Source organism: Haliotis cracherodii, unplaced genomic scaffold (genome assembly GCF_022045235.1).
Source record: "Haliotis cracherodii isolate W230 unplaced genomic scaffold, xgHalCrac1.p SCAF_13, whole genome shotgun sequence".
In the NCBI taxonomy this organism is placed as follows: Eukaryota; Metazoa; Mollusca; class Gastropoda; order Lepetellida; family Haliotidae; genus Haliotis; species Haliotis cracherodii.
In genome coordinates this window covers 30,935,966-30,955,356 of record NW_027266268.1, presented here as the reverse complement: position 1 = coordinate 30,955,356, position 19,391 = coordinate 30,935,966, and the positions used below count along the sequence as shown (strand labels likewise).

At 38.6% G+C, this 19,391-nt stretch overlaps 1 protein-coding gene across 1 annotated transcript; it reads right to left on the bottom strand.

Moving 5' to 3' along the window:
• Positions 1–432: 432 nt before the first annotated feature.
• Positions 433–18,239, bottom strand: LOC139459175 (heparan sulfate 2-O-sulfotransferase 1-like). Its single transcript, XM_071240628.1, has 8 exons — positions 18,095–18,239; positions 11,054–11,085; positions 10,294–10,467; positions 6,607–6,692; positions 4,301–4,439; positions 2,787–2,884; positions 2,151–2,308; positions 433–717 (listed from the first exon to the last, which is right to left on the bottom strand). The coding sequence occupies exons 1-8, from the start codon at positions 18,231–18,233 to the stop codon at positions 485–487; spliced, it is 1,059 nt and encodes a 352-aa protein (XP_071096729.1). The 5' UTR covers positions 18,234–18,239; the 3' UTR covers positions 433–484.
• Between the last annotated feature and the right edge of the window lie 1,152 nt (positions 18,240–19,391).

The window sequence follows — 19,391 nt, the reverse complement described above, 5'->3', positions numbered from 1 at the left end:
TTAAAAGCGTCGTTAAACCCAACTCACTCAAATGAAGTGACAGTCATCTGCCTCTGTATGAACACTGTTTGATTAAATGTTAAACATATGTGAAGGAAAGCTTTGTAAAGGAATTGAACATCTGACACAAGAGTCATGCTTGCAACTCCTGTAAGTAAATACAGTGATAGAACCTGTCCAACCGGTCCTCCTCCTTGAGTTCTCCCTCAAGCCATTTTGGTTCACTTCTTTTGAACTGGACGGCCCTCTACATAGTATCATCATATTTCTCATCTTCTTTTATTTATAGGGCAAAGAACTCACTCAACATTAAAAAATGAGTACTGTTATGTGAACGTTTCATTTGTCCATCTAGATGACTAAGGGGAGTAACCTCTTGCACATCTTGCTCAGACAAACAGACATTAAGGACGAGTCGTTCTTTAGATGAATCTGATCCTAATTATCTATATACATTCATTCTAATTAACCATAGTGACATGTCTCAAAGCCAGTGTGGGTTAGGCCGAATTTTATTGTAGATAAAACTCTTTCCCTTTTCAACATATTCCCCATCTACGAGGCTAAATGTCTTGTGCTTCACAAAATGAAACTGTTCTACAGCAAACACATAGAACTCGTTCTCCATCCGCCATGTTGCAGATTGCTGTATACGGGCCAGGGTTTCTGGTTTGGGAACAATCTTCTTTGTGGTTTTCCGCCGATGGGACATGCTACCTGAAGCATTAACACATCACTTTCATCACACTGTAACAAAATATAGGAAGTGAGTTGGGCTTAACGCCGTTTTTAACAGTATTCCAGTTATATCACGGCGTGTCAGCTTAATGTGGGAGGAAAGCCCGTGGTGATGCAGGTCTCAGACGTTTACCACTTTGGTGAGCACGAGCACGAATGGTGCTGACGAACCTAGAAACATAATCGGGGCGAACCGGGATTCGAACCGAAAATCACAGGTTTCTGGCGTGTCTAAGGGCCGCAACTCAAAAGTCTCACATAGTGGTGTAACAAAACAAGTCAGCACATTACATTGTCTGAAATAATCGGGTGAAAAAGGAACATTCTCACCACTTCTATATTAATAACACATTCCAAATTTGGAATTCAATAATGGGATCTCACTGCTTGCGGTAAGAGTGAGTATGGCGTTACTACGCGTTTAGCAATATTCCAGAGCCATCACGGTGGGTCCTCACCCATATCACCCTTCGTACGGTGCTGCAAGTACGGTACTTTAACCACTGGGTTGCCCCACTCCACCCGTGATGCAGGAACTTGTAAATGTGGACATGGTGGTGCTATCAGGTGGATATATCACATATGCTTCTTGACTTCAAGAGTCTGGAGTTGGAAATTACGGGGGCAAAATTGGAACACTTAAGCCATTCCAATCCATATGAAGTGTTTGATTAAACTTGAGATTATTTTGTTAAACAATCATAAAAGCAATTTGGTGTAGTGCTGAAAAGCTTCAGAAAACGATATCCCTCAATGTTTTCAAAGAGGCCCAGATGGTTATATACCGATACATGAATATATGATAAGTGTTGCATGACAACAGAGAGCAGGTCCAAATGTAGAAAACGTCTGTCTCAATCATAGATGCTGTGTCCATGGATGTCGACATAAAAAGCTGTACATACATTTTCTTCCGTATCAACAGGTGATTCAGAAACTGTATTCCAAACTATTATTGTACCGAGAACGTATTCAGGTAATCCAATTGTGGTTGCTGTAAAATAACATAAGATTTCACCGAAGTAATGTAAATACTAGTAATATTGATCTTACAGGTCCTGCAGGTTTTCGCCCCCAAAATAAGGAAAAACAAAACAAAAGTTTGGTTCAGCCCAATTAATACACCGTACACCTGCAGATCAACCCATAGTTATCTACCTTCATCTGACACATCGCAATGATTTTATATGGAGACTAGATATTTCTTTACATAACACTATATGTAAGTATATTTTTCAAAAAAAAGCTGTAAAACAGTTTGAAGCATAGATATTTGTTTCAAGCATTTATGTTTATCGATAAAATCCCAACAATCAATTTCACACTTGATACTAACTGTTTGATTAGTATTCGATACGGTGACAAATAAAAAATGTAAACTGCACGTAAATTCTATTAACCTGAAGTCTCACCTGAATTGAACAGCTGGACTGCCCCTAAGAACATACGTGGCAGAGTCGCCTCCAACACAGCAATGAAGTCACCAAGCTCCTCTGTTACACCTACCACCAAGTAATGATGGACAAGGTTGTGCTTCGCCTGTTCTAGAGCCCACTTACTACCGGGTACCCTGTAAAACAGAAAGTTTGTGATTCAGAAACTACCTACTGGTAATGATGTGTTCGATTGTGCTTCGCCTGTTCTAGAGACCACTTACTACCGGGTACCCTGTAAAACAGAAGGTTTGTCATTCAGAAACTACCTCAAGGTAAAGATGTGTTCACCACTATCCAACTTGACAAACCCATTAAAAAACTCAAGTCCTTCCAAGGGGCATTTGTTACCTAACGTGCTCAGTTTTTAACGTTTCAGAACACTGTACAACATGATGTGAAGTTATATGAAATATGTCCTCATTTGTGGTCATTGAGTGTCCCTGTGGCCCTTGTGTTTGGACATTAGTGTCATTGGGAATGAAGAGAGAGACCAATTTTCATGTTACTTGCAAAGGGAACATTTATGCATAATGGAGCACTCAGCAGCTAGGTGAAAGGCAAACTTTAACAAGACCAAATGTGTACTTCATTTTCAACATATCTTTTACTTACCAACACTGTGCAGATTGGCCACAGAAAAATGGAATTTGTAGCCACAGGTGTTTAAGATCACAGCCTTCCCCATTTCGACTGACACATTCGTCAAATGTCTGAAAATCAAATGTCACAATGATCAATTACTGTAGATATGTGATGATATGGGATACAATTTTAACTGCGTCATGATGGTATCGTATCCATATCCATATCTTAACTGGGGCATCAATTCTTACATTATTTTTCAAATCCCTTTGGTTTGGTAATACACATACGTATCCATCATAATATAATATCATAAATATTTATGACCCATTGTATCGGTGATTATGACCTCTCATTGTCTTCTTTGTAATTCATTGACTAATTATAATTGAGAGTGTTACATGCGATCAATCATCAGAAGAGGTCACAGATGTTTTCTGATGTGCTTGATGTTCAAGCAGGTTCACGAAATACTGCATCAAACCATTTAAACTTGTGACATAAGAGATCAAGTTTCCCCAACAGAACAGAAACACCTTTAACCTTTTTCGATGAACAACCATCTAAATGAGATATTAAATATAACTTGAACGTCTCATCCTGACCGAATTGCGTTGCTGTTTACTCTTTAAATGATTTCTCTTTCAATTATAACACATATATGAATCAGGATTTATATCTCACAAACCAAAGACCATATACATTCAAAACAGATAACCAAACTGAATGGGTTTCATACCATCTCAGCTACACTTCTCAACAGACCACTCAGTGAACTACTCAGTCTTTACGCAAGTTACCACAGTGAGAGTGGGTGAATGAGTGAGAGAGAGTGAACGAGCTTTATAACATCAGCAATATGTTAACAGCCTACAAAGTGTGATACTCAGAGATGGAGCAGTTAACAGTAGTGACAAGAGATGGGCTGGAGTTTTAATGCTGCTTGGGATATTATTTGTGTTATGGCACAACATCCCATAACATGAGGGGAGAATCCAAAGTAACTCAGATTGACATTTAACAATCATATGTGGCATTTTGTTTAAAGAGTTAGTTTCAAGATTAGTTTCAAGGCGTATTAGGATGTATCTGGTGTCCAAAACCAACCTGTTTTATGTTTTGTGTAAGTTTCTTTGCAGTTTGTATGTTGACTGAAATTAAGACAACCAGACTGTACACTTTTGTACCAAAATCAGCTTCATATTATTTGATCAAGTACTGTCTCCTTAAGTAATGTCTTCTCGAAACATTTTCTTTTAATGTTGCCAGAAAGGTATAAAAACAACAGAAGATGCCTGTTAACCTGGAACAAATTTAACATGTTATCAGAAACTTTTCATTGACAAATGTTTGTTTGTTGTTTGACGCCGCACTCAGCAATATTCCAGCTATAAGTTTTATAAGTACATTCTGTGAGAAAAGAACTAGTCCTCCGACTTTCAGGTTTAAATCATGGTCTTCCTATAATGAAATTAATGACTGTTGGTTGCCTTATTCCCAAGAACAGAACAGCAGACATTGAAGACAAAGCCTGACAACTGTACCTCATTGTCTCCTGTATGTTTCCGCTCTTTGGCTGGATTAACATCGTCTCCATATCGGAGGAAATAGTAGTGAGAAACCAGCCGATCCAGGGGGTTCCGCACCATGTTAATATATATGGGCTTCTTTAGCAAACCAAGACTGTGAATGGAAATAATACATGTGAAACTATCATCTGGAAAACAATATATCATGCTTATATCAAACATGTGTCAAACTGTTAAAGTATCATCAAGTCTGTATCTGCTTGGAGCGTCTTGCTGGAACGTGTAGGAGAAACCTAGTGGTTAAGGTGTTAGCAGGTTACATGATGATCTGGCCTGGTTGTTCTAATGCATTGATAATTTGTATTTACTTGTTTGAATTGAACTGAACTTTATGGCACTCCGATCGCTAGCAGCGAAAATAGACGTAAAATTCAAGTACTAAGTTCATGTACACATTTTTAAGATATACAGATAACAACATGACCGTTTAAAACAGATGGGAATAAAAGTATCACACATCAGATATTGCAGCCGTGTACCGTATTGACATAAAGTTAAGTAGACTATTCTCGATTTTGAGTTATTTTGCAATTCATCGTTCCCGTACGTTAAACGGACTGTTTTGTTTTGTAGTTAAGCTTCATTTCACCCTAAATGTCCCATTCACAATCAAGCCTCTTCTCTTCCAGTGTGTAAGTGAATTCAAATGCTTCCTACAGACGTAACTAAACAACGTAGGGTCTCTAACATCAGATATACATGAAGGTTTCTTCAACACAAAAGCGTGAATGACAAGTTGAGTGAGACCCGTGAATATCCGGGATAGACTAGGTCTTCAGCAACTCGTGCTTGCCGTAAGAAGCGAATAACGGGATCGGGTGGTCAGGCTCGCTGATTTGGTTGATGTATGTCATCGTATTTAAATTGTGTGAATATATGCTCATGATATCAATCCGTGGATTGTCTGTTACAGACTCGATTATTTACAGACCGCCGTCATATATCTGGGATATAATTGAAAAAAAAGAAGAAAAAATAGCCAAGTTGAGTTGAGTCATTCAAACATACACATCCCTCTTCATTATGTTGGTCGATGTCGCGTCTTGCATAGATTCAAATTTATTGTGGGTCTATTAAATGACATCCCTGTCTGAAACCAATGTTTCATTCCAACTGTGTCATACTTAATGTTATGTTCAGTGATGTGATCACAAAGGTGATCATTTATTTCACGATGTGTCCAGGTCCCATGTAACATATTCACAGCAACCTTGTGTCTCTCTTGGCGGTCGGGTAGTCTACTCGTTAAAGCGTCTGCTCGTCACTTTGAACACCCGGGTTCGATTCCCGACATGGGCACATTGTGTGAAGCCCATTTCTGTTGTCCCCCGCCGTGATATTGCTGGAATATTGCTAAAAGCGGCGTAAAACCATACTCACTCACTTGTGTCACTATATGATACAGAAGTGACAGAACACGAGCCACATGGTAGCAGATATACCACGCACTCACGTCATTGTTCAATAATATCCCCAAATATCTATTTTGTCGTCATTCTGTAAATCAGCAAAACAGAAGCACAGTACCCATATGACTATATTATCTCAAATTCCTGTGTACAAAAACAATGCAACGTAATATTTTAATATGACTCATAATTCTCGATGTGTTACAAAATATGGAATGGAGTTCTGGAACAATACCAAACATATTCTAAATGCCTATCAAAGAAGATATTGGTACACGCATAAGAATAGAATATTCACATCACATTAATCATGACAGGTAAACATTTTAAACTGAATATGTTCACGGCTGAAATGAAACATTGGTTTTAGACAGGTTTGTCATTAAGTTCAATCCATGAAATCAGTATCGTTACAGTACAATGCCTCTCACACTGAACCTGCATGTTTGGCTATGATGTTGAAACTTGTTGCAATATTGAGTTGCAGAAAACGTGTTCATGAGTATCAGAATAAGCGTCCCCAGTATATCATGATTTCGTTGGAGCCGACTAAATGAGGATGAGATGATCAGGCTGTGTGATTTGGCAGATCAGGTGTCATCTTATCTTGATGGCGTGGATCGCTAGTTGTTGGTCCAGACACGATTATTTAGAGGCTGCCATGATATGACTTGCAGATTGCTTTTTGCAGTCTCAAACATCACTCCCTCTATCTGGCAATCCACAGGTCCCATGCAACTGTGGTCGGTTTTAAATAGTCTGTATTAAAACACTAAAATACCTGTGTTGTGTTGACTGGTCCTCAGGTGCATGATCATGACATTGTGTTTTAAAGACTGCAAACATCCTTACCTTGAGAAATCAATGAAGGCTACATGTCCGTGATACAGTGCCGGCTTCTTCTCTGTCCAGCTTGTGATGTTAGTGATCAACCTCATCTGGAAACAACAACATTGTGGATAGGTCAAAATGATGTGTCATACATACCACAAAACACATTTCTCAAAACACACAGTGGATTAATTTACAGAATTACACGCAATCATCCACCAAATAATCACAATATTTGCAGCATGAGTCAAGGGGTTCTTGACATAACTCTGATGTTGAAAATTTGAGAGTGATGCGATCCATTGATTTAAATACTACATTAGAAAACCTCATGGACCCGGCACCCCTTTTATTTTCAAAGCGGGGTTTCAACAAGTACCATCCTTTAACGTCTTTTGGTATGACGCAGGTGGGGGATTGAACCACCGACCTTCCGCTCTCCGGGCAGACGCTCTTCCCCTAGACCACGTTTAATTTCAAACACTGGATACACATCAATATGAAATTCACACTCCATCACACACATTACTCTGATATTAAGCACACAGTGGCCTAACTTATTATGTTACAGCTTCTCATGCAATCATACATCACATTGAGAGTCGGTTGTTTGAGGAAGTGAATCCAGTTTTAGACAATTATACCAAACTGTTATTTTTCCTGTTAGATGACACAATCTCAGCCGAAAGGGAAATAATAACAGTTTGAAATGTCATCTGGACATTGCATGAAATTGTGTTTTTACATGAATGCCCTTTGGAATAATGTGTGGAATTGTTGAGATTCTATGCCCATAGGCAACATCACCTGTGGAAAATGATATTGGCATGTGCAACTATGCCTTTTTATGCCAAATGTTAGGAATCTATGCTCATTAAATGAATTAATTCCCCTGTTTTTCAAACCGTGCTGAAAAATAACGGTATGAATGTATATTATGTGACCAGTTGTACAGGTTTGGAATTAATGGAATTACTGAGGCTTTTAATTTAATGAACAGTTACTTGTATTCCTTTGTTCTGAATCAGATGCATGTGCCTATTGAAGAGACAGATAGACAGTGTCTAAACTAAGTGGAGGAATGCATATTTGGATTTATGTATTCTGCTAACTTCAGTTTTTCATGTCTTACAGAATGCATTGCAGCGATTGTGACCTCGAAATGTGTGTAACTGATTAATGCCGTTATCCAGGGAGAGGCATTATACAACTTCATATTGACCACACAATCTATTTATTGATATCATGAGCATCGATCCATGCAATTAGGATACGATGACAAGCATCAATCAAGTCAGCAAACCTTACCACCCGATCCCGTTATTCGCCTCTAACGACAGGCATCTCAAGATGCAAGGTCGGATCTCTATGGCGTCATAGTTGTGTGTAGGGTTCAGTGTATAATTCTGACTTAAACAGTTAATAATTTAGTTTGGGCAGGTCAGGTCAGGTCAGGAAATGGGCATTTTCGTGCCACGTAATGAAGTGGCATTGTGTTTTGTGTGTGTGTGTGTGTTTTGTGTGTGTGTGTTTTGTGTGTGTGTGTGTGTGTGTGTGTGTGTGTGTGTGTGTGTGTGTGTGTGTGTGTGTGTGTGTGTGTGTGTGTGTGTGTGTGTTGCTGTATATCCAATTCAACTCTTATCTTACTGATATATGGATGCACTATATTATTAATGTGATGGAAACTTTTAACAGATGATAAACGATCTCTCATTTTAACATTGCTGTTTAATGATAACGCCAGAATTTAAAAGTAATATCACATTGTAACGTTGTTAATTATTACATCACAGAAAAGGAATCTTGCAGTATCTCAAATGTTTCACATCAGGTGATGGCTATTTCCTCACAGTGCCATAAAACGCGACGGAAATTAGTTCTTTAGAAACGGATAGCCTACAGTCGTAACATAGCATGAGACTTACTCTGTCTATGTCACCCTTTCTAAAAGTCATTGCGATTATGTCCAAGTGCGCAGTGGGATATTGCCGTAAGATATTAAAGTAAAAGTACTTTACAAGCCATGAGCGAAATCTAACAATCTTTATATGACAGACTTCAAATCACGGGACCTCATACAGATACGACTGGACGCAAATATCGTATCTGCTTTGAAACCGTAACGAAAACTAAAGCTGTCGGGGTGAAGGGTAGGAAGCTGACTGCAAAGAAAACATGATCGTAAGGGAATCTGGGTGACCCTACTCCATGCTACGCCATGGTCTACCAAAAGAATCGATCATTACGGTAAGTAATTAGGTTGAGTGAATAAAGCGTGGTATTGTGACTGTAATGGGTCGTTTTCCAATACTGGGTCTTCTGCTGATCAAGGAGGTATACTGGTGGACAAACTTTAATTTTTTACAACTCTGTAATCAATTGAACTGGGGATTTACACAACTAGTTTTATTTTTGTGAATTAATTACACTGTCATGATATCTTAAAATGCTTCCCTAAGTATTTAACAAATTGGGTTTCATTGTTCAAGCCTAAAAACCTGCAAGAAGAACAGGAACATCTTCTATTTCACCACACTGCCAAAACCGAAAAATGATGCATGGTTCAGTTAAATGTTTCACTACATTTGCATATCTACATGCTTCTTTGTCACATAAAACTAGAATTAAAAAGGGATTTTCACCACTGCTTGGCCTCGAAATGAAAATATCTGCCCGAGATGCAGTGTTACACAGCTTGTGACTTCTTAACTCCTGGCTTTGAGTTTTCTGACTGAACTCTCTGGAATGTAACTGTTCTCACTGGAACAACGCATTAAAGTTCCTGTGTGACTAAAATACAACAGGCTGTGAACAGTGATCAATCATTTCACCTTGTTGTCACTGTGTATCCTTTGCCTATGTATGGAATGAGTGAGTGAGTTTGGTTTTACGCCGCTTTTAGCAATATTCCAGCAATATCACGGCGGGGGACACCAGAAATGAGCTTCACACATTGTATGGAATGAAAGAATCCAGAGCAACGCATTCATTTACGCCAGCTGTCAGTCAAGCTGGTGTCTGTGGCACTTTCATTAGAGATGCATAGTGCGTGCAGGATTGTAATGAGAATCAGTTCTCATCTCATGCTCTACTATTTGAAATGACAGGCCAAGAATTCAATTACCACATTCGACGTAATAAGCGCCCCGCTCTAATAAGCGCCCACTGCGATATTTGTAATATATTGGCTAGAGAACATCCCAATTCCTTCCGATTGATCAATGTACACAAGACTTATTTATTCGTGTATAATACGCACTCGTGTGTTATATGCACCCTTAATTATGGGCAATTAAGTTCTGTAAAACTATATATGTCCTGTATAATACACAGAGATCTCTTTTGTATCATTTCAGGCTGTCGGTGTCAGCATTAACCACGAAATTTACGATCTTTCAACACTGTTTATTTTACAAACATTTTATCCCTGGGTGCTTATTACGTCGAATACGGTAATGTATTTTACAAAATGTAGACTTTTTTCATTAAACACACAGTCATGCATAATTAGGTCTATATGTATTAGATTTTATTTAAGAATATTTTTTTTATCAAAAGTGCGTTTATAATCACAATTCACAAGACACAAGTTTGAACTGTCTTTCCCTAAGCAACATTTTTTAGTTCGAACAGGCCTGTGACCTTCACAGAATATTCACGGTCGAGCTGATTATGCAATAATCTAATGTAAGAAAACGATTAACTTACCTGATCTGATAAAGATAATATGTGACCATGTCTTGTGATATCTATAAGAACCACATTGAAGCTATTTATCTTGCACAACTCATATGCGATGCTTGCGAATGATGTACTGCCAGTCTTGGGAACTTTGTTGTATATAACAATAATATCATCATCATCATCTGTGTCCGCTGGGTCCTGAAAAATAAAGTAAACATGATTAAATGTATTAATAATGACCCAACATGTCACCATCACAACAATGTCATATTAATGCATGTCTTCATGCGGGCTTGCAGTGAAGCAAATGTTAATTGATATATTCCCACAAAAGTAATCTTTGAAAAGGACAAAACCCACGTTGCCTCATACAGATATATGACTGAAACCTATCTAATGTTAAATGATAATCTCGCTGCGGTGAACACAATATTCTACAGTAATTGCATTCACATCTTAATGAGGGGCACGGGTGGCCCAGTCGTCTAAGGCGCCGTGATTCGCTGTGCAGAGTTGCGTCCCTTGGACACGCCAGAAACCTATGATTGTGGGTTCGAATCCCGGTTCGCCTCGATTATGTTTCTAGGTTTGTCAGCACCATACCCGTGCTCGTGGGTTTCACCGAAGTGGTAAACGTCTGAGACTTGCATCACTTCGGGCTTTCCTCCCACATTAAGCTGACACGCCGTGATATAACTGGAATAATGTTAAAAACGGCGTTAAACCAAACTCACTCACTCACATCTTAATGGATATGATGACTTAAATAAATATAAATATCCACCTTGCCAAACTGTAATGGGATGACTACTCGCTCTGCAAAGAAAGAAAAAAGACGTTTAAAGGGCAAGTTCACACGGAAATGAACCTTTTTTTCTTGTACTTTTTCCACATTAAAAGTGTTAACATAGAAGTGTCATAGACAAAAATATAAAAACATCATATTTAATTAACATATTTATTGCACTAAAATTATTTATACATTATTATTATTTCACATTTACCATTTCCATAACAAAAACACCATGGCTTATGCCCCTTGCAATATGACGTCATTGGTGCCAATTGATAAACATTATGACGTCATCATGCTTTGTTAGAGCCGCTTCACGTGGTGTAGGTACAGTTTTGTGATTCAAGCATCTCAGATGCCAGCCAGAGTTGTGTTATGCTGAGTCACCACTGCGCCGGAGTGTGTCGTAGACCATGTTGTTTTACCGCAAACTGGTCCTTGATATCTTTTGCGTTGAGAATAGACAGGGACCCAGTTGAATTGGCACCAATTACGTCATAATCTAAGGGGGATAACTCAGGCCTATTTCGCTCGTAAAACGAAGGCCTCATAACGGCATATCACTTTCACTATATTGTGAGCTTCCTACTTTCACTGTGAAAGAAAATGAGTGTATATTTTCAAACACAGATACTAACTAATTCTAAAATTGCGTTTTGTTTAGAAAAAGAAAGAAAGTGATTTTTGCGTGTACACTTCCCCTTTAAGTAGTTTGTATTGAAAACAAATCAATCACAGCTAGCATATAGCAGCATGGACATATATTGTCATCCATCTTATGGATAGGTAATACGGATATAATGCCCTGCAAGATGTGTACAGTTTGGTTTTTTTTGTTGTTGTTTAACGCCCCACTCAGCGATATTCCAGCTATAGGACAGCGGTCTGTAAGTAATCGAGACTGGACCAGACAATCCAGTGATTGACTACATGATCATCGATCCATGCAATTGGGATTGACATGCATCAACCAAGTCAGCGAGCCTGACCACCCGATCCCGTTAGACGCCTTTTACGACAAGCTTAGTCACCTTTTACGGCAAGCACGGGGTACTGAAGACCTATTCTACCCCGGATATTGAAGTTGAAGTTAAAGTTGGATTTTTGGATTGATGGATTTCGGAAATGAACAATCTTTAATTTTTCGGGGTTTATGTTGTTCTTCTTCAGGCACAAGTTTAAAGTAGATAGCAAGGTCTGCCTCTGTACCAGCAATCAGCACATATCATCTGCATAAGCCAGAATGCCTAGTCTCCCCACCTATGTTCACTCCAATCTCCAGGGCATTGATTATCTCGTTTAAGTCATTGATGAAGAACTTGAAAAGGATAGGCGATAGTATACATCCTTGCTAGACACCCCTGTTAACGGGAACCATGTCTTTTGCAGATGGTTGACAGGAACACTGCACCTCACATCAGAGTAGAGTGACTTCAAAGCCTGGAACATCTTTCCATCAACATCACGCTTGTACAACTTATCCCACAACATTTTTCTGTCAACACTGTCATATGCTTTTCTAAAGTCTATAAAACTAGTAAAAGTGGATTTCGTTAGCTGTTTTCTAGTTTCAATTATACTCGTGAGAGAGTTAACGTGGGCAATGGTTGATCGTCCACGACGGAACATATTGTTAACACTGATCATGTCATTCTGCTCCGTTCACATTAAAAGCCACATTATTCAAAACACAGCAATAGATCTTGTATGTAACCGAAGCAAGGGCTATACCTCTGTAGCTGAGCGGATCGCGGGGATCAGTGCTAGAAGACTTTGGGATTGGGTTAATGATTGTCTGAGACCACATCTTTGGAATTATCGACGAGTTGAAGCAAACGTTGACTAAACAGTGAAGTGGAGAGACCATGAAGTCATCCTTAAGGTACTGCGCTTGAATAGTATCAATACCAGGAGCTTTACCGCTCTTAGCCATCTGCACAGCTCGTTAAACTCCCTCTGTGCTCATCTCCGGTTCAAACATAGTGACGTCACTTCGTACATAGTTCACGTTTAGCGTATCAGAGTTTAAGTTATTATCACTAGTCTGCAAGTCTTCAAAGTCACTTTTCCATCTGTTCAACACCTCATCTTTATCCCTACATATTGTTTCATCTCCCCTGTTGATCTCCATAGGTATCCGTTCGTTTCGTTCAAATCCGACCCCTACTCTCCCAATAGTTTTCCAGAATTGACCTTGATCTTCACTGCACACGAATTTCAGGCGCCTCGTTTCTGTATCGACGTTAAGCATGCTGCACGGACTTATCAAAGTTTTTTTTCTATATGATATGTATGCACCCGTGCATTTCCTTTTATCTACACCAGAAGTTTTTCTCCATATTTTCTCTGCTTTACTCATCATGTTCCCTTTCTCACTCAGTCGTCCACCATGAGCGGTTAGATCTGCTTTTCCTGTTGTTACTCTCATGTAGATGTATCTTGCGTCAAGGTAGTTTCTCCTCCATTTCTTTCTCAGACACAGACACTATATATGTCATTATACGCTAAGTCAATATCACACTGCAGCTGCTGGGACCGTTCCAGTTTTCTTACGGTTTCCATTAGAGTGAGTGAGTGAGTGAGTGAGTGAGTGAGTGAGTGAGTGAGTTTGGTTTAACGCCGCTTTTAACATTATTCCAGTTATATCACGGCGTGTCAGCTTAATGTGGGAGGAAAGCCCGAAGTAATGCAGATGTCAGACGTTTAACACTTCGGTGAAACCCACGAGCACGGGAATGCTGACAAACCTGGAAACATAATCGGGGCGAACCGGGATTCGAACCCACAATCATAGGTTTCTGGCGTGCCCAAGGGACACAACACTGCAAAACGAATCGCGGCGCCTTAGACGACTGGGCCGACCGTGCCCCCGGTTTCCATCAGAGATAATATATATATATCAATATAATCAGAGATAATATGTATAATATATATATATCAATTTACCAGGAACGGTTATGTACCAGCACAATTCTTCTATGAATAAATTTTATACACTCATGTCCAGTAGTAATGAAGATATTTTAAAGAATCTTGCAATGTATGCATATAAGTCTACAGAATAAAGAAGAGCTGTGATAGAACAAAATAACAGTCACTGCGTTGTAACACTATGTGATAAGGGCCGCTGCCCTACACACCTTGTGAATAAAGTCGAATTCGAATGATCAGATCTAGACGTCGAACTACCTTTCATTGAAATGTTCCCAAAGCGGATGCCCAACCATCATTAACACCAAAGATGATTTTGTCACGAAGCACTTTAATATGTCACTGAGCAGTAGGTCGACGCCAACAAATCATCTCGACGCGTGGCATCCAAGAATGTACACATTCATTGTGATACTGCAGATTGTGCAGGATAATACTGCGATCACAATCCGGTTAGTTTGATGCCACCCAAGAAGTAGTAGTATCAAAACTGGGATCATGTCCTTTAGAGGGAGAAGAGACAACTTCTTTCCAATCGGAAACCAGTGAAGGATAATCACAATGCTGTTTCACTTTTAGGTAGGCTGTGAATTATATACATTTGAGATGTGAAGGAAAACGTAATAATATATTGTGTATTTTTGTTTCCCAAATCGTTAGAGATGTGTTACAAGCATCTGCAGGTCCGCCACAGTGGTCCATATGCCCCCAGCGTAAACAATCACGATGGTGACTATTCCTTGGTCAGCTGCTGGACAAGTGGTTCCCTCCCAATTGTCAGACATCCCATTTGTGAGACGACCCAATCATCAGACAGACCAGCCAAGTGTGACCAGTGTAACTGAGCTGTTCCACACTCTGGGCAGAATAAGCTACTCCAACCTGTTGAGTGATATAGATTAACAAGATAATGATTGTGTTTGTAAGTTGCGTTTGATCTGTGTCGGGTTGCAGGTGTTTTATCAGACAAGACAAGGAGTAGTTTTTTCAATGAAATAGGATATCGGAAGATAAATAAAAACTGTTTAACTGCTGAGTTTGTTTTGCATTATTTTCATTAAATACATTGTTAGGTAGAATAAGAACACGTTATATAGATTAAACTTCTCCATAACCTGAGTCCCACATGTACTATAAGTACCGTGCCATATGATTTTGAGGAAATCACAACAAGCACTATGACAAGGCATGCCAATCTTAAAATCAACGTGATTCCATTGCTCATTTGTTACTGGAATGTCAAGACCATGCCCCAGTTCGGGCTTGGTTAAAACAAGAATTGCAATTAGGCCAGTTAGATTTTTTTCTTTTATATTTGTTTTATTGAGGCTTGTTACCATCTTGATCTGCATTGTGTATTATATGTTGTATATATATATACTCTTGTACCACCGTTGGCGGTTTTTCAGAGAAATAAAACTGAACTGAATTGAGCTAGCTGTTTCAGATCTCCTGTAGCCAAGAGATGCAATAGCGAGGCCAAACTATCTTAATTTCTGACAGATGGACAGCTACTCGAACATATATAAACAGAGCAACCAATGATAGTTTACGAAAATAGAAATCATATCAACACAAAAAGAGAAAGTTTATGAATACTAAAACTCGTAATTGATATGTGAACCCTACTCACACACACGAGTTTCAAAGAGGGGTAGGTCAGCCGAAATTGCTAAGACAGAAAAAGACCTCTTAAACACTTAAGCAACAACAACAACAACAAAAACTGTGATGAATATATTGTCTTTTGGAATAATGTTATGAAATATGTGCTGTAAAAAATTAAGATGTGTAATGTCACACGTTTCAGTGTAAATAGTGTCTTTCTAATATTATTGTAATATTATTATTTCTTATGTAAAATGACACATTTCCGCCCGCTGTATGAAGGTTATAGTGAAATATGTTCCATATTAAAGATGAATAATATATCCTGTAAATAATTCAAATATGTAATTTTTGGTATGATGTGATGATTAAAAGTGCATATTAAACTTCTCCTGTAAATTCCTCAAAATGTTTGTTTTTTGGTCTGTTCCACTTCAATGAAAGGTAAACAGGTAACTATTACTTAACTAACCATCCTTGACTCATCATGGCATAAACTGTCTGACAATTGGGAGGTTACCGAGCAAGTGTGAAGTCACTGGTTATTGCATCCAAACAGGATGTAAGTCATAAAATGCAGGTTACAGATATTTAATTGTTATTTTAATTATTCACAATATCAAGATCAAAGGTGACGTTTCACGCCTTAAACAATGTCTGCAATGTTGTTATTTATGTGGGATTAACAGAAATAGCAGAATCAGTATATGTATAGTTGATCAGAATCACATATCATCCATAGAAATTTTTTTTGTCACACACCGCTGCACCGGCACCGTTATGCAACGTCCCCAAATGTGTTTGCTTAGAAGCCAATTACAGCACTTTCAATTCGACATTTAAATACTTTCAACGAATATTATGACTTTTTCGCTCTCGGAAATTGACTAAATGTATCTAGTAAAATTGATATTCGCAAAAGAATCGCAAGTAGTTTTTTCATTCTAATTGTCCTTCAAAGTTCAGATATCTTTCAACATTGCATTCAATGAAAAATGTAAAACTAAGCATTACAATCCTCTTTACAGTAAAATACAAGTCACCTCTATAAAGTCATAACATTAGTTATAACTTATAAAATAACTATTTTAACATTAAATGAAATGAAAATCGATATGATTATTTGACATTTTCCCCAATCATTGGGTCAAATATGGGCCTCAGGTGGTCTAGATAACTCCTTGACAACAAGACTCACCTCCTCCCTTCAATGGCTTCATGCTCATCACAAACCGAAATTATTCACCAATCAAATCAAAATTGCACTGGTCGCTTGAATTGGGTCTAGTTTTAATCTACACAGAATTAAGTACTTGTGTTCACCACGTATATCTATAGATCCTGTGTGACATGGCAGCCAGGCAACTAAGTGTAAGGAGAGAACTGGGATTAACTTGGTTGTCTTGTAAGCTAAAAAGATAAATAATTTACTCACTAATTCTACCTTCAAACTGGCTTGGATTAAAACTATCAAGGTGTGTTCCCTCAAAGGGATATAAATCACCTTTTTACAACCAGATTTAATAAACACTGACTTTGTACTTTGTATCTATCAAATTTCGATTAAAGATGATTGGATATAATATTGATAATTAATGGTTTGGTAATACAGATAGGACAACAATAGGCCAATGGTTGTTGTAATTGTTGGGTTTGTGTGTTGGTGGTATTATAATTGAATTTTTTGATAGGCATTATTCGAAATTAACGGAAGACAAAGTAGTCACAATTAATGGATAACAACTTCTTTATTTTACTGTAATAGCGACGTTAATGTTACCGTTAATCGTTCACCTACCGTATGTATTCTGTGCCATGTTCATTATTCAGTCTTGCATGATAACGGTATCCGGAACGTCGCGATTTTACGTCTCAGTTTAATAGTGGTTGTCTTGCAATTGTTTGCTTTTTCATGAAAATAAATGTTATTGCTTATATGATGTTCCCTAGTTGATTCAATTATATACACTAGAAACTTGACAATAACCAAAGGTGAGGTGAGATGAAATTGGGTTTAACGTCTCGTCCCAGATTATTGCTCTCATGTAGCGACGTGCATGCACGTGTGAATGTGTGGCTCTTGTACTAGTCCGGACTGATGCCGATTTATAGTGCCAGCACACTGAAATACCATGCCGCAGTTTAACATGAACACCCCACTCAGACATAATATACTGACTCCGAGCCGACCAGTGATTGTTTTAGCCCCTTAATGCCGAGCGCCAGACAGGGTAACGACAAGTACCATCTTTTAACGTCTTTTGGTATGACGTGGCCGGGGATCGAACCCCGGACCTTCCGTTCTCCAGGCGTACAATAATCAAAGAATTTGTAGAACATTGAATGAAAGGTGATACTAAACCCAGCATGGAAATATCGTATGGTTTGTCAGTCAAAGTTAAAAGCAATGTTGGATATACAATACGCGTATGTGCGCTTGGCACAAATGTTAATAGAATATTGTTCTTTCTTTCTGTGTTAACTATCACTCACCTAATCTGACCCTTGCATCATCGAGACGAGCCACTTCACTCAGTAAGTGAAGACAACCAAAGATCGCGGTCAAAGAGACTGCCAACAACGCTCCTGTCACATGTCTCGCCTGCATCACTCTCACAAGCCGGGGTAACATCACCGCTAACCCTATCTATTCATCTGGAGAACCTAAAAACAACAACTGAATTTTCAGCTTTTATATGTACACAGCACAGGCTGTTCGCGTCTCTTTTGGATATTTATCATGATCGGTATGTAGATGACAGCTACCACCTTCACCTCGGATTTCTGATTTCAATGCATGGTGGTTATGTGACATGGTGTATGCAAAGGAGATAGATATACAGTTTCATAGTATATATAGCTCTGCACGATCGTAGAAATCTATCGCCATTTATGAAGCCCTGATTTGGTATTGGTTTGCACATATCAAAGCTTGTTAAAATTGATGTTATATTCAGATTACCGTTTCTTGAAGACATTTGATAATTATTATCTACAACTTAAGCTGAAAATCGGAACTTGAATCATGAAGCACCCACGTGCCAAATGAGATGAAAAAAGATCCATTTCATTTATCAGTGCAAGTTGATACCAATCAATATGTAATACTTGGCTAACCAAGCACATATAATTCACATGGAGCACATGAACACGAACAGTAATAACAGTCTCAATACCATGGGTTAAAGAGTTACTTCAGACTAACAACTTGTCCCTGACATATCGTACAGAAAAAAATAGTTGTTAAATTATCTGAATAAAAAAATAATAAAAAAGGAGCCCAGAGACTCCTTTTCAAATACTGCAGTAATCTAGACTTGCCAAATATTATAGACTTGCATGGGCTGTATTTGATGTATTTGTATCATGGTCTGTAAGACAGACAAGTGTTACTTGTACGTTATAGCTATAAAATACACCGGTCGCGTCATACCGAAATACGTTAAAAGGTGGTTACCATGCCTGACGCTCGGCATATAGGGGATGAAACAAGGACTGGTCGGCTCGGAGTCAGTATACAGTGCCCGAGTGGAGTATCCACATTTACCTGTGGCATGGTGTCTCAGTGGACCAGCTCTATAGACAGGCATTAGTCCGGGCTAGTACAAACAGCCAAACAGGCGTGCATACACGTCGCTATATAAGTGCAATAATATTGAACGCGACAATAAACTCAAATTCCAGCTATATGACTGCGGTCTGTAAAAAGAAATAGAGTCTGGACCAGCCAACCCAGTGATTGATATCATGAGCATCGATCCACACAATTGGGATCGATGACATACATCAA